This window comes from Lonchura striata, chromosome 1, assembly GCF_050655825.1.
Source record: "Lonchura striata isolate lonStrDom1 chromosome 1, ASM5065582v1, whole genome shotgun sequence".
Classification (NCBI taxonomy): Eukaryota; Metazoa; Chordata; class Aves; order Passeriformes; family Estrildidae; genus Lonchura; species Lonchura striata.
The window spans coordinates 92,903,171-92,918,598 of record NC_140703.1 but is presented as its reverse complement, the minus strand read 5'-3'; the positions used below and the strand labels follow the sequence as shown (position 1 = coordinate 92,918,598).

The 15,428-nt window shown below is 35.9% G+C and overlaps 1 protein-coding gene across 15 annotated transcripts in view; it reads left to right on the top strand.

Annotated features, from left to right (window-relative positions):
• TFDP1 (transcription factor Dp-1) overlaps positions 1–8,831 on the top strand; it is a 37,425-nt gene extending 28,594 nt beyond the window's left edge. For 8 of the 15 annotated variants that reach the window (XM_021545636.3, XM_021545634.4, XM_021545639.4 and 5 more), the window contains exons 6-12: positions 8–173; positions 366–512; positions 2,482–2,550; positions 3,819–3,970; positions 4,529–4,695; positions 5,256–5,337; positions 7,494–8,831. In XM_021545636.3, coding sequence (XP_021401311.1) covers positions 8–173; positions 366–512; positions 2,482–2,550; positions 3,819–3,970; positions 4,529–4,695; positions 5,256–5,337; positions 7,494–7,641 — 931 coding nt within the window. In that variant the 3' untranslated portion in view covers positions 7,642–8,831. The remainder of the gene's footprint in view (positions 1–7; positions 174–365; positions 513–2,481; positions 2,551–3,818; positions 3,971–4,528; positions 4,696–5,255; positions 5,338–7,493) is intronic. The other 7 variants (XM_085558933.1, XM_085558927.1, XM_085558940.1 and 4 more) reach the window with 1 other exon arrangement.
• The last annotated feature ends 6,597 nt before the right edge of the window (positions 8,832–15,428 follow it).

Genomic DNA, 15,428 nt, shown 5'->3' with positions numbered 1-15,428 from the left:
TATTTAGGAAGCGGAACAAAAAAGGCGAGAAGAATGGCAAGGGTTTACGTCATTTCTCTATGAAGGTTTGTGAGAAGGTACAAAGAAAAGGAACCACCTCATACAATGAGGTGGCAGACGAGTTGGTTGCAGAATTCACTACCACTGATAATCACATTTCACCAAATGAATCAGTAAGTATATGGGAAGTCAATTACATGTGAACTGAATGGGGGAAGAGAAATTTCTCTTGAGATTCTTCTGTTTTTCCTACTGCTAAATGTAACAGTTCAGATATTAACTGAGTTTGCCCATTTGCTGTAATGTGTTTATTTTCAAATATTTTTGACACAGGTGTATTTTTGATTAATGCACTATGTCTACAGCAGGCTTATGACCAGAAGAATATTAGACGACGTGTCTATGATGCCTTAAATGTCCTTATGGCCATGAACATTATCTCTAAGGAGAAAAAGGAAATCAAATGGATTGGTCTACCTACTAACTCGGCTCAGGAATGTCAGAATTTGGAGGTATATTCATTTGGAACTTCACAATGGCTTTGTGTTTGAGCAAGTGTTCACAGCTTTAATATATTCTGATACAATATGTGCCCATAATCTTCTGCGATAGCAACAAAGTCCTCTTTGGACTCTGTTTATTTTACTTTTTATGTACTGAACACACACTCTTCAACTTCCAGAATGCTCAAATGTGTCTTTGTTTAATTCTTCTATGTCAAAAATACAGCTTTTATAAGTACATGTGAAGTGGTTCTGAGTGGAAGGTAGTAAAATATTTATGTGTATTTCCAACATTGCAGCAGTGGTACTCAGGAGTCCTGTTTTCTCAGGGAAGATTTGTTTTCTCCAGATGCCAAACAGACAGTAGTTCTGTGATTATAGATGTTGCATGTGGGTCAGTACATATAGGCATCTCCATTGCTGCAGGTCTTACCTTTTTGTGACAATTCCTCTTAAAAGAGTATGTCAGACTTTCTTATTGCATGTCTTGGGGAGGAAGTGCTTTATACTGAAAGAGATTCTTAAGTCCTGACAGGGTTTTTTACTATCCCAAGATTTGCAGAATAATAAAGTTACTGAGGTTTACTGAAGTAAATTCACTTTATCAGAATGGAATGAGATGTTGAATTTATTCTTAATAAGCCTAAATTTCCTTCAGCAGGACAAAAACAATCAGTGAGAAGGTGCCAAAGTTAGATGGAAAGTGGAACAAAAATGTTTGGGAGCCTTACCTACAAAGGGATAATTCTAATTTTTGTTTGATACTGATAATTGATATTTCATTTTATTTTTTAAATTAATTTTGTGGCAGTGAGTTTCAGGTGCATGAAAAGCTTCTTATGAAATACCTTTTGTTTGGTGTTGAACATACTGATATGTTGATATCTGCTGAATATTTTTTTTAATTGGAAGTGATGATGACCTAGTCATTCCTTATTCACTTTCTCCATCCTGTTCGTTGTTTTATAGGGATCTCTCATGTTCTCCCCCATCATTTGTTCTCCTTTCAGTATAGTCCTAATTTATTCATTATTCTCTTGCGTAAAGTCTCCTCTGTATCACTGATGATCCTGAGAGTGCTTTCGTATGCTTGTCTTGAAATAGAGCCATCAGACCTACAGAATTCAAGATGTAAACATTTTGCTTCATAGAGTAATGTGGTGATAATTCCTGTTTGGTACTGTTTCTTGCCTAATAATTCAAATTTTTGGCTGTCACAGTATAGGGAGCTGATGGATTTTGCAGATACTGCAATTTTACATCTCTACTGAATGTCATTTTATGTCTAAAGTATGGATGGATTAAATTTTTTTTTCACACATACCACACTATATTTACCAGAAATAATTTAGGTGTTTTAATCACAAAGTGCTGTAAGACGCTTTGTGTTTTGCTTTATGACAAACTCTCTTTTTACTATGCCAGGTAACCCAGCATTGCTAGCAGATTCTGTCACCCTTGTCACCTTGGTCTGATTGTCTGTTGTTAGAGTAAAACTGACAGTCTGTCAGTTTAATCCCTGTGGGAATCTGCTGGGGAACTTCTTCCACTAAGAAATCTGTGTATTTCCCAGCTTTTTGTCTCTTACCTTTTTTTAAATTATTTAGTACATATTAAGTCCTGTGAGGCCTTAACCTTGGGCTCCATAGCAGGTTCATATCTTTAACCATCTGTGATGGATCTTCTCCAATAACCCTTTGAGACATAACTTCTGTTTGCAAAGATGTTTTTATCTTCTTCACAGGTGGTTGCATTTTATTTGCCAGGGTTCTAATTCTGCTTTTTGTTACTTTCCATAGGCAGTACTGATGTGTCTTGATAGTTACGTCTCTAAATTATATGTAGAATCTTAATGAGTGATTGCTGTATTTCCTACCTCCAGTGTTCTGGTATTGAAATGATTTTAAAGGGAGAAAATGTTGGCATAAAATACTACTTGCAACCAATAATCTGACCAGTCCTTTTTATCTGCCTTAAGGTGGAGAAACAGAGAAGAATTGAAAGAATAAAGCAAAAACAGTCTCAGCTACAAGAACTCATTCTACAGGTACAGTCAAGGTACTCTTGTCTATAGGGCAAGGTGGCTTATATCTGTATTCTTCTTGTTTTATCCCAGTCTGAGGGATGGGAAGCTTCTAGGAATTAATTCTAGAGATTAATTTCAGGAGAAGATGTATGCAGCTTTATTTAACAGGGTAGTTTAGCTGGGACCATGTTCTTGGCCAATCATATTTGGGATGCCATCAACCTTCTATCAGTTATGATGAAATTGTTTGGCGTTTCAAGTATGTTTAAACAGGCTTTATGTTGATAGGAGAAGTATTTCATACCATACCCTCTGAATTTGCCATTCAGTTCAGGAACTGAACTAGATACAGGTATCTAGAATTTTCTGCTGTGTTATCATCCATAGATAAAATTATGTGACTGTAGAAGTTGTCTGTCATAGTGTTCTGCATTGTGCCTCTCTGGAGATTCACTGCCACTGGTATGTATGTGGCTGGACCACTGTGAAACAGTGGCTGAACTCCTTCCCTTACTACACTTGGGGAAGCAATAGTCTATTTCCCAAGTCAGTGACCTGCTGGTCCACAGAAATGTATTCCAGGGGAGCTGGAAATCCTGTGGGGCAGCTGCCTGATTTTTATCAGTCTCTGTGTTGGCTTTGAATTTTGGTCTTAATTCTTGTTTATTTAATTTGATTTTGTGCACAGAAAAATATTTTTCTTTGTTCAGTAGCTTACTGTATGATTTATAGCTTGAGATTTTATGGTTTTTAATGATTCAAATTGCTAGTTTTTAAAATAAGAACATTCCATTGTCAAAAACAATTTTGGGAAGATGTTAAAAGTCACTAATCTTAAATGGGTAATTGAGAAATCTAATGCCACATATTCAAATCCCAAACATTCACTTTTTTAGCATATAATTCATTTTGGTATTAACATTCAGGTGTCTTTTTTGGAGTGCAGTGACTAGTGGAGAGGAGTAAATGGAGAGGAGTTAGGATGCTATAGGAAAATTTATTTTTCCAAACATTGTTCTCTCTCCATTTTGCCAGGGATCTGTCCAAGTTGCTGTGCTGATGTAGTTAGTAGAATATGCTTTTTTTTTTTTCTCAGTGAAGTTTTACTGCGTTGCCTTTTTTAATACTATGATCTGTGACTCTTCTTGCATCAACATGCAGAGATATGGTAAACACTCTGTCCTTTTCTGCATTTACTTGCTGCAACCATTGCTGGAATCCTTAGGAATTTTGTTAACATGATCCCAAAAGCTTCACTGACACTTAGATATCGCTGTTGCTTTTTCTAGCAAATTGCCTTTAAGAACCTCGTCCAACGAAACCGTCACGCAGAGCAGCAGGCAAACCGACCTCCCCCTTCCAATTCTGTCATCCATTTGCCTTTTATCATTGTGAACACCAGCAAGAAGACAGTGATCGACTGCAGTATTTCAAATGACAAGTAAGCTAATAGAGTTTTCTATTTGGCTTTTGGTAGAGGTCTGACTTCATATAAATGTTCATGTGGATTTGCTAAAGATTAAATGCAAACTTAATTTACTTGTGCCTTTTGTATGTTGAGAACGTGCATTTCAGACAGCTGTTTTATATACTCTTTTATTAAATAGATTGATTCACATTTGATAACTTATTTAAAACTTGCTATTTAGAGATAATAGGTATCGCTCTCTTGACATTTTATATCACACTTAACTAAGCAGTGTTTTCTTTTGTTTTTAACACCATGAAATGGAGCCAGTGGACTTGAAAATGGATTTCACTTTCAGGACTGCTGTTCTCCACTTTTGGTTCAAAATGCTGTATTTTTCATTAGCTAAATAAAACCTGAATGTAAACAGTCACAAGCAAATACATAAATCTTGTAAAATTTGATTACTTAATGGGATGTGTCACTAACACACGTAACACTGTGTGTAAAGTTTTTGAAATGCTACAATTCCTGAAAATTGAAAGGTAGTTAAAGTTACTGAAGTTAATTGAGACATTTTTTCCTCTCCAGGTTTGAATATCTATTTAATTTTGACAATACTTTTGAAATTCATGATGATATAGAAGTGCTAAAACGAATGGGAATGGCTTGTGGGCTAGAATCTGGAAGCTGTTCAGCAGAGGACCTAAAAATTGCAAGGAGTTTGGTTCCTAAAGCTCTGGAACCATATGTGACAGGTTAGTTACTCCAAAAAGAGTTGATTTTTTTCCTCCTTAATATAGGACTCTAAGAAAAAACATGAAAATACCTTAGATCGGTTAATTTCCACTGGTTTGTGGTAAAGATTTCTGTCAAGTTCTCAAATATGTCTGCTTTTTAGCATATCTTAGAGAGCAAATAGGGGTTGATAAAGAGTGGACTGTTGCTCTTTGCAAAACATTTTGCATCAAGCCACACAAGTAGATCTCTGTAGTGTGTAATTCTTTTAAGAGAATAGTATTTATGCTTAATTGACTTGCAAAAGCAGAAGGTAGTAAGTGCAAGCATATGATGAATACTGAAATCATCTGTCTGGCTCACTTCAAAACAAATGGGTTTTTTAAACGTAATTTGAAATTTTATTGTTGCTTGCAATAGCCTTTTTTAAAATTACACTATTTTGGATGTAGTACATAAATATGTTTTGTTGTTTGGGTTGCTAGACTCTTTTTCTGGACTTCAAAGGATTAAGCATTTCCACTGAATTAGATGGGTGTGTTTGGAAGGATTCCTGAAATGCATGTTGTTTGTCTTACAGAAATGGCTCAGGGATCAATCAGCAGTGTATATGTCACATCTTCATCAGGTTCTGCATCAAACGGCACAAGATTTTCAGCCAGGTGAGATGAAATTTTCAATTCATTTTTAAAATCTATGGTCATCAAAGAAATTTGGATATTAAATGCTTCATGAAACAAGTTCTGTTTTGATTAAATGTGCTGTGGATATGTGTTTTAAGTTTATTCTCAGACATCACTTCTATGGTGATTCTCAGCAGTGTCATTAAGGAAATCCTTTCCTGTATATTGGAAAGATGTTAGAGTGGTGTTATTCTTGAATGTCTTGTTTGTTTGTTTGGGGATTTTTCTAGTTTAGAGTTTGTGACAAGAAAACAGATGCTTTTCTAAAGATAGATTATTGGGAAAGATTACTCCTTGATCACTAGTGTCTAACTTCAAAAATATTTTGATCTTTGAGTTTTAAACAGCAATCACAGAAGCTGGTACCATGATAAATCATAACTAGTATTCAGCTTTGTTACTCACTAGTTTCTTATTACTGTGTTCATTAAAAATATATCCTTCTGTGAGCTCCACAAGGCTGTAAAATGAGTCAAATATTCAGCAGTTGGATTCTATGATCTCTGAGGTCTTTTCTAACCTTATTGATTCTATGATCCTTGAAACGCTTGACATTCGTAACAATGCTTGAATTAAGTTCTGCATGTTTTGTGTAAGGGAGCTGAAGCTTGAGTGAGAATTCTGCCAAAATATCTTTAGAGATGCTGAACAGTACCTAAAATCTCTGTTTTCAGTAAATTTCCTTCTGTGGTAATGAGCATAGGGTAGTGAAAAAGAGCACCATGTGTTTTTAAGACTTTGAAATTTGAGTAGGCCACTATTAGCCAGAGACCAATAGAGAACCAGAGGCTGACTGGGGTTCATTATCTTGGTGAGAGTACAAGAACTTCTACCATTTTCATTTCTTAGGAGTTTGGAAAAGGGCAGTGACAAATTATATTTAATTGTAGGATATATATGAATATTCATGGCAATACAAATTGTGCTGCCAAGGCAGATAAAGGCTGTACATTTATTGAACAAGATCTCTAAAGAAAGTTAATGGAAGTCTGAAGATGCTGCTACCAATACCTTCATCCCAGTTTCTTTGCCTTACTTACCAGGATACTCGGGTTATGAAATCCAGTTGTTTTTATCAAAAAGAGAGGAGAACAGATTTTGGGTTTGTACTTTCAAAGGTTACAAAAGCACAAGAATAATCAATTTGTTCTGTTTTGTTTTCTTTGCTTTTGAATCTGCTTTTGCAGATAATTATGACAGATCTGTTGTAGGTCATGTAACTACAGCTAGACAGATATTTTACTGTCTTGCTGCTGAAATGTTTGAAAGTGTCTTGCTGGATGTGTTTTTTCTGTGAGCTTATAGGGTGTACCCTGGCAGGTTGATTCTGTGTGATGATAGACCATTAAATTGACTCCACACAGCAACGAGAGTGCATGACTGTGTATGTGCATTAGCTGAATTGGCATTTAAAAAATTACTAGAAAACATATTTTTGAAAGCAATTTTTAAATGATGAATGTCTTTCAAGGGTGATACTTTTATACTTTTGGTCCTTAAAAGGAAGGTGTTTTTCTGATGAAAAATAAAAAGGCATGAATTTGTGGCCAAGATTAATAGTTTACCAAACTATTTAGAAAGTCAACAATTAAATAGATTGGCAAAGTAGCAATTAATTGGCAGGAATTTTCTGACTCTATTAAACAAAATACTGCACAATGAGAAGAAAAGAGTTTCAAATTAAAAATATAACATGACAGTGTGTTATGTAATATCAAGGAGTTAAGGAAAAGGTATCAATTCCTCAGTTTTCCAGGTCTTTGAATCAAGATTAGTGATTCTGAAAGGCATGATTACTTGCGAGTGTTCAGTGCTACACAAAAATGCTACACAAAAATACTAAAGAGCCTAGCTTTGTAGCCTTAACACTAAATGCACTTCAGAAGAAACCTGAAAAGCATATTTATAAAGTGCCTGTGAAAAAGTTTGATCTGTATATTAAACACTAAAGGAAGACACATAGTAAGAACCACTTCAAAATTACTTGAGACTGTTGCAGCTTTTTGGAAACAGCTTGGACATACACTAAAGACACTTTATAAAGTGGCAGTGGCAGATTTATTAAAGGAATGGACTAGATATGGAGGAAATCATGAAGCAATGCCAACTGGCTTTTTGTTTTTTTTTTTTTCCAGTGACTTTTCCAATGGTGGAGATGGGATGTTGGCTACAAGTTCCAATGGATCTCAGTATAGTGGCTCCAGAGTTGAAACACCAGTTTCCTATGTTGGGGATGATGATGATGATGACGATGATTTTAATGAAAATGATGATGACGACTGATGCCCTTTGCTTGTAGACTATTTTTTTGTTAAAATTCAGCAGGCTTCAGGAATAAATTGTTCTAGGGAGAAGTGTCTCAAATTACTTTGCCCCATCCCCCAAGGAGAATATTGGTAAGCAGTTCTGAGTTTAGAAATTGCACCTCTGATAAGCAAACAAGGATTGTTTTATGTAGGATATTTTTAAATGTGGTGTGGATGTGTGTTTTTGATACCAGTGTGTTAATGCAGAGCCTTTATTTACTCTTGTTTTAGGGGTTTTTGGTTTGTTGGTTGTTCTTTGTTTGGGATTTCTTTTTTACTTGAAGGAAAAAGAATTTTGCCCCAAATGTTCTTTCAAAGTTTGCTAAAGAAAATGTAGACACATCATTGAGAAATAAAATACTATCCTTCTGTGGAAAATGAATACACTGAATGGCAATTTATTTTGAGTGTATTTTGATTATGCCACTTTTTGAGGGATAGTGAGCTAATGTAGTAGTGTTTTTTGTTAATCATGCAGTGTCCAAAGAACCAAACGAGAAAGATACGTCCTACTTTTTTACATGTTAAATTCCAGGAATGTTGTGAACTTATTTTCCCTTAAATTATATCTTAACATTATGATTCCATCAAGTTTTTATACTTTTCACTGTATGTTGGGACATATGGATTACAAAGTTTTTGGCAAATGTTTACTGCCAGTTGGTGCAGCTATATAAAATGTCTTGAAGGTTTGGAATGATTTATTGCTTATGGTAAAATTTGCCTGATTTCTTACAGGCAGTCTTTGGAAACTTTTTATTATATAGTTGTTTACATACTTATAAGTCTATCATATAAAGACATGTACTGAAACAAATGTTTGTATTTGTTTCATAAGCATCTTCCTGTAATCTATTATAAAGTTGAAATTAAATATAGAGAATGTTTTAAGTTTTTTAACTCAAAATTTGTCAATCATTTTTAATAGTTCATTTTTATAAAAGGAATTTCCAGGCAGGTGGTAGTCTTTTTAAATTTATTCACAAACAATTAACTGCACAAATACTGTCAGCTGCCTATTCTAAGACAGTAGTCTTTCTATTGAAACACAAATAAACTTTTCTGTAATATTTTATGAAATATAAAGAGACTATAATTGTTTGACTTGTTTAACCTTGGCACTGTTAGTTTTTATTAATAAAACGCGCATGGGCATTTTTAACAAGCTCTGTGGTTTTTCTAATTCTAGGATTATTTTAGAACATTTCACTTCTCATCACAAGACCTAGAATTAGTTGTTTTGGGATGCTGCATCTGTGCTACAGAGGGCCCAGAGTTTTTGCTTTGATTTAGTAATTTGCCCTTAGAGCTCTTGATAACTTATGATGCAAAAGGCAATAACTTACCTGGTATAGTCTTTTCTTTCACACCTTCTTATTCCATCCACGTTGCTCCTCAGCATGACAGGTCAATCTTAATACTCCAATCTAGCTTCAGTTTAAAATCCCATGCCTAATGTCCTAACTTTCCATCCCATATTTCTTAGTCCTAACTTTCTGTCATATATTCTTATGTTCACATAACAGGTTTTAATCTACTTTCCATATACTTCCTTTATAAAACGATCACGTCCTCTGCTCTTGCCTGCAAGAGCGTACTGAGCTGGCTCAGTCACTGCAGGCTACTGTCACAGTCAGGACTGGATACTTCCACAAAGCCCAGGGAGTCCCTGAAAAGTGATAATGACTGTGCTGACCGTGGCAGGGGCTCCTGGATGCACTTAAACCCTGTGGTAAATGTGAAGTGTGATACATAGGTTTTTTTTTTTTCTTGAAGAGATTATGCATAGACACATCTGTGTGGGGATCTGTGTTATGAACATAGAACAGCTGGTACACACTGAAGGTTTTCATACTGTAGCACACCTTGTAACATGAGTGAATTAAACAAATTACTTTGGGGGACTGGGGAAAAATCTGGGGGAGAAGAGGCTACTTGAATGATTTGCTTCTCAGTGAAGAGGCCATTCTCTGCAGTGCTAATGCTAAACACAAGGTTCTTGTGCTGGATGAGGCAGTTGATTCAAATTGTCTTCGATGCTGAATGGCAGTTCAGTCTGCAGGGGAACTTCAGTTATTCCAATTTCTCCTTGCATTCTCTAGTGTATGATCCAAGATTTATCTGCAAAGAGTGAGTAGAGGGGGGTCTTAGGGGAAGAATCTGACGGTTTTCTTTTGGTTCTTATTGGTGGAATAGTCCTCAGATAAGACAAGGTCATGCTGGGAGTGAAAATGTGACAAAACATACATTTTTACGATGTTAATTTCTCTTTTCTTTCTTTTGCTTGGTGATGAATCTGAAGTGGAATTTGATAATTTAAACCTTGGTGTGATTTTGGGGAAATTATTTTTTATTATATTTCTGGTTGAACTTTATGATCTTAAAGACTTTTTTTAAACAATTCCATGATTCTATATAGACTATGTTTTGGGAGAGCTTTCTAGTAAAGGCAGCAATCAATAATAAAAGAAAGTCTCTAGGCTTTTTAAATAAGTGTTTGATTTGGAACTGTCACTTGGTTACAGTGTTCAGGTGAAAGAGGAGGAAAAAAAAGATGAAAGAGCAATGGTGAGGGGCCCGGTTGAGATGAGGAAAGAAAATGTGAAGAAGTAGGTAGAGAGAAGAGTAAAGAAAGAACAGATTATAGCAGAGGCTTAGCAGAGGAACATTATAAGAGAAGAAAGGTGTAAGTTGGAAATAATTAGAAAACAAGAGAAGACTAATCAAAGACTACAAAAAGGAGTACTGGTAGAAATTTATTTTAGAAAAAGAAAGGTAGAGAGTATAAATATTTAATAATGTCAGGCGTAGCATGAAAGGAACTGGAAAGGGAAAGATAACTTTAAACTGTATGGTTCTAATTTCTGAAAAAAGTGATTGCACATACACAGATGGAAAATTAAGATTAAGACCAGGAACAGAATGTAACAGGAAGTTGTGTCAGGAAATGTTCAGGAAGTGAGTGGGAGGAAATACTGTAAGGAAATAAAAACTGGAATTTGGTTTAAGAAAGATAATTATGGTAAATGGAATGAGATTTGTTATAAGGGCTCAGTTTAGGGTAAAATGTGGCAGGAAGGGAATGTATTTTTAATTCCTTTACTTAGCCAGCACTTTTTTGTGATGTGAAAAAGGAAAAGAGGAAGAGTTGCAAAGTGTCTATTTATGCCTCTGAGATGGTCCTGCAGCTAAGTTCTGGGAGCAGTGTGCATCTTTTGCGCTTTCTAAAGTGTTCCTGAGCTGTGAAAGACTGTCTATTTTGGTATGTATAGCAAGTTAAGGATTTCTTGAACTGTTTCACAAATAGTCTGCTTTACATTTCCCATAGGAATTTGTCTTAACCAAAGACAAGCAGTTACAACTTCAGAAACTTACAGGTTTTGGTTTTTTATTTGAACTTTCCTTCAATGAAGAGTAGCAGAGAACAAAAAAAAAGTAAATGTAGCTGATAGGGTACTGACCCTTGACAGATGCCCATTTATTTATTTGAATGAAAGTATGAATATTTAATGAAAGTGTGTATGGTCACAAATTTCATTCCTTAATCAGTGAATATATAGGTTGTAAAATCTTCATATGAATGACAAATCTGAAAATTGGATGCTACTTTAATGTAGAAAGGGCAAAAGTTTAAAAAAAGACCAAAAAACCAAAACCAGCCAACATGATGTAACACTACTGGAATGATGACCAGTACAAAGGACAGCGTATACCAGATATATACCAATTCCCCAACAGAGAATTGTTTACTGTGGGGATTTCCTTTCTCTTGTCTGCTTGTGAGAAGTGTAGTAGGCCATTTGTCTTTATGACTACATTGAGTTAACAACCTGCACCGCTTCTCAGCCCTGTCTACTTCCAGAAGGATGAGGCTACTATCACACACACTTTATTGTTGAAACCTTAATTGTCATTCATTTACCAGGAAAAGCAAAGATAAGCCAGTACATTGAGAGCAGCCTTTTTATGTCATTATTTTCTGAATTTAGGATTTAAGGTTTTTCTAGGGTTTTTACTTACCTTTAGTTTGTCCTTGAGCTTCCATGGATTCTGGTGGGTTACCAAAATGTTAAATGGGCTAGAGCAGCTGCTGTATGAGGACAGGCTGAGAGAGAGCAACTTGTTCAGCCTGGAAAAGAAGCAGCCTCAGGAGACCTAATGGCAGCCTTGCAGTGCTGCCGGAAGGTTATTGCAAAGGTGGAGCCAGTGCACAGGGGTGTGTGAGGACAGGATGGAGAGACAACACACAGAATTGGAATGGGAGAGTTTCCAGCTGAATCTGCAGAACAACTTGGGATGTCAAGCTGTGGAACAGGCTTCCCAGAGAGGTTGTGCTGACTCAATCCTTACAGTTTTCAAGACCAGACAGAAGAAAAGCCCTAAGCAATGTAGGGTCTGACCTCACGGCTGAGCATGCTTTAAGCAGAGATTGGATGGGAGACAGCATGAGATGCCTTCCAGCTCGAGTTACCTTATGGATCTCAGAGAGACAAAGAAAAGAAAAAATATGTTAGAAAATGTCAGTGTTGGGAACAGACTAACAAGTGGGTCATCTAGCTTGCCAGACTCGTCAGAAAATGATTGGAAGCTCAAAGGTTCAAACCGATGGAAAAGGTGACTAAATGAGCAGGTTGAAGTGAAGACTGTATTCAAGATGAGGTTTCTAAGACTGATGCTGCAAGCAGAATGAGGAAGGGCAACAAGCAGCAATGCATGGGTGTTTCTGACTTCAAGCCTTTGATTACACTGGAAATTCCTGTCTGGCATGATGATGGTTCTCACTAGCACCATCTGCCTCTCGCTCAGTTGGGACCTGCTGTCCTCACATTCAGTGAATGTCAGCACTTTGTGAAACAACAATTGGAGAAAATCATGATGATTATTGATGCACAGTGTAGCTGTGGTAAAGGCATAATGTTCTGGTGTGGAAAAGAATAAAGAAGAGAGGCTGGTGTTAATTGAAAGTCACCTGTGTAATACCATTACAAGTGCATTTATTTGTTCTGCCATGATCTTTTGTTAAATTTTTGGATATTTTCAACATGTTGAAATCCAAACTTAGGCTGAAAATTTTGATTTTCTGTTATTAGGTTGCTGTGTACACATCATGGTACATTGCTATAAATAGTGCAGTTTCATCAGCTCTACCTGATAAGAACATCTGCATTGTAGCATGTTAAAAAGACAGCAAGGTTGCAGACTTCAGGCAGATTCCTGTTCTTTATTCATGTAAACTTGAGAGAACTTATTAAAAATAAAGCAGAACAGTAAGCACATACTCTTAAAAAAGTCAGCTCCAGTAATTAAGGGCAACTTCTGATGCTGATTTTTAATGAAACTTAGAATAATTCTTACAGACTAAAATAATGCTAGAGTGCCAGTTTTTGAAGTGTGAAAAAGTAAAAAGTGTCAAAGATGTGAGGAAGTCCTGTCCAAATGTGTGTGGTCTAGACACCTTGAGATCAGCCCTGGATCTTGTATTGGAAAGAAAGAAACAGCTAGAGGAAAATTAGAAGCCTATAAGATTAATTGTTAATGACAAAGTACAGAATAGGTCTTATCAAATGAATATGGGAGGAGATTGCAAATGTTTAACTGATTAAGGAAACAATGGCTATGCTTCAGCATATTTAAACCTTTTTAATTTCATTTCATTCTGATTTTAAATATGTTTTACAATACCTCCAGATTGTATATTAAGGGATTATGAACTATTTATTGCTGAATCATTTTTGTGGCATTGTCACTGACTGAACAAGCTGCAGCAAGTAAGATTGTACTCCTGCTTAACAATTTCTTCCATAACCCCGAAGAAAATTTAAAAATACTCTGAAGTAGTAGTGGTTAGAAAAGAAGTAAACAATGAAGAGGAGATATTAATGTGAATTGTTTGGCAAGCAGGTCATGTCCAAAAATGTTGTGGTTAAACTCCACATCTTGTGAAGAAAGAATTAAAGGTAGACTTACAGGAGGAAAGGCTTTGCTGGAAATGTAGGATCCTGAAAAATGATTGATGGTGTCAATGTAGATTGTAACTCCACATATGTCCTACACTGTTTTGTAAGGAGCTAGCTAATCTGAATTTGGATGTGTAGGTAAAACTAATAATGGATTAGAAAATGTTTTTACATTCAGTGAGACCAGCAGTGAGCAGCTGCATGCTTGTTAGCATCATTTCAAAAGGATGTTGGAAAAATCAGGAAAGACTCAGAAAAAAAGCCCTTCCCCCAATTATTTTATTCCTAAGGTCAAAATCTATCACTATGAGACTTAAAGAAGTCTTATTTTGTCTTGTTTAATAAAAAGGGATGAAATGCAGAAATTAATGGATCTGTGTCAGGTCACACAAAAGATACCATTTCAACAGACTCATCAATATCTGGGGGAAAAGTGGCAAAAGATTTAAGAATTTGAACTTGAAATCAGTAATTAAAATGAGTTACCTAGTTGAAGATAGTAATAAGATGCTGGAACATATTTTTATTGGAATGATCACATTCCCACACTGATAGTAGTAGGACTGCGTGTAAATATACACATTAATGAATGGTGGTGTGCCAAGTGTTTCTCCAGAATAAAGTTCTTTCTGAGAGGAGGTATAGCAGGATCCCAAAAAGTGTATTTTCAGCCCAATTTCTGTTCTTAAAATACTGAGAAGTTCAATGCATCTTCGGTAAAAAAAAAAAAATTGGAAGAAAAGTGAAAAGTCTTCGTCCCCATTGAGAAGAGTCTTCCCAATCAAATTGAAGAAAAGGGCACCTTTTCCTTCATGCACATATGTATTTTACTGTAAACAAAATAATTTTTGAGCTTGAGTTTTTTGTGCCTGAAAGAAATGAAGCTTGTGAAGGGAGCTTAGGTGCACAGTGGAAAATACTTTCTGCAAGCATTATTGATGTAGCTGTTACTTTACATCCAATTACTGAAAGCAGCACATGGTTAGACAGCTTTATTTGTTGCAGAATCAATTTCTTCTTGACTTTTATTACAGGTAAGAGATTAAAAACAGCTCTGTGAAATGGTGGGAGGAATTCCCAAGTGCAATAGCAATGGCATCATATGAGACCATTAAGTAAAGACTCAATTATTAATATCTAGTACTTGGCAATTCTGAAAGGTAGAGGAAGCTTTTAACTTGCTGTAGTCTCATAGCCATAGCACAAAGCCCTTTAAGAATCAAGGTGCTTGTATTCCATGTTTTTCTCCACTGTGTTATTTTAATAACAGACATTAGGACTTCAATAATTTACCACTGTCATGAATACTGATAAGAAGGTAGTATGGAAAGTGCATCTCAAAGCAACTGCTGTGTTTATGTTCTCTTCACACTAATCTTCGAGAATTTTATTTAACAACTTTAGCAGATAAGACTGGAAACTAAAATTTACTTGATATAAAAATTCATGGTGTTAGTGAGTTAGTTTCATGGCCTATTTTGCCTTCTCCGTGCCTTTTCTCCTAGGTAATCTTGCTGTTGCACAGCTGGTAGGAAAAAACAGCAGAGTCTGGCACTGAGAGCCACTGTGTGGTCTCTGATACTGCCTTCTTGGCCCCTCCACTGCTCCAGAGGCATGGATTAACCATCCATCCCCATCCTAGTTCATCTGCTAGTTTAGTTTAGCTAAACTCAGGAATTTGCATTTGCTTGCAATTCATTCTTAAATCTGCTGCTTCTGTTTCTTCGTTTTTTCCCCCGATTATATTGTTTGATCTAATCAAATACTGGTACTATTGCAGCTGAAGTTATGTATAATCTGTGTATAT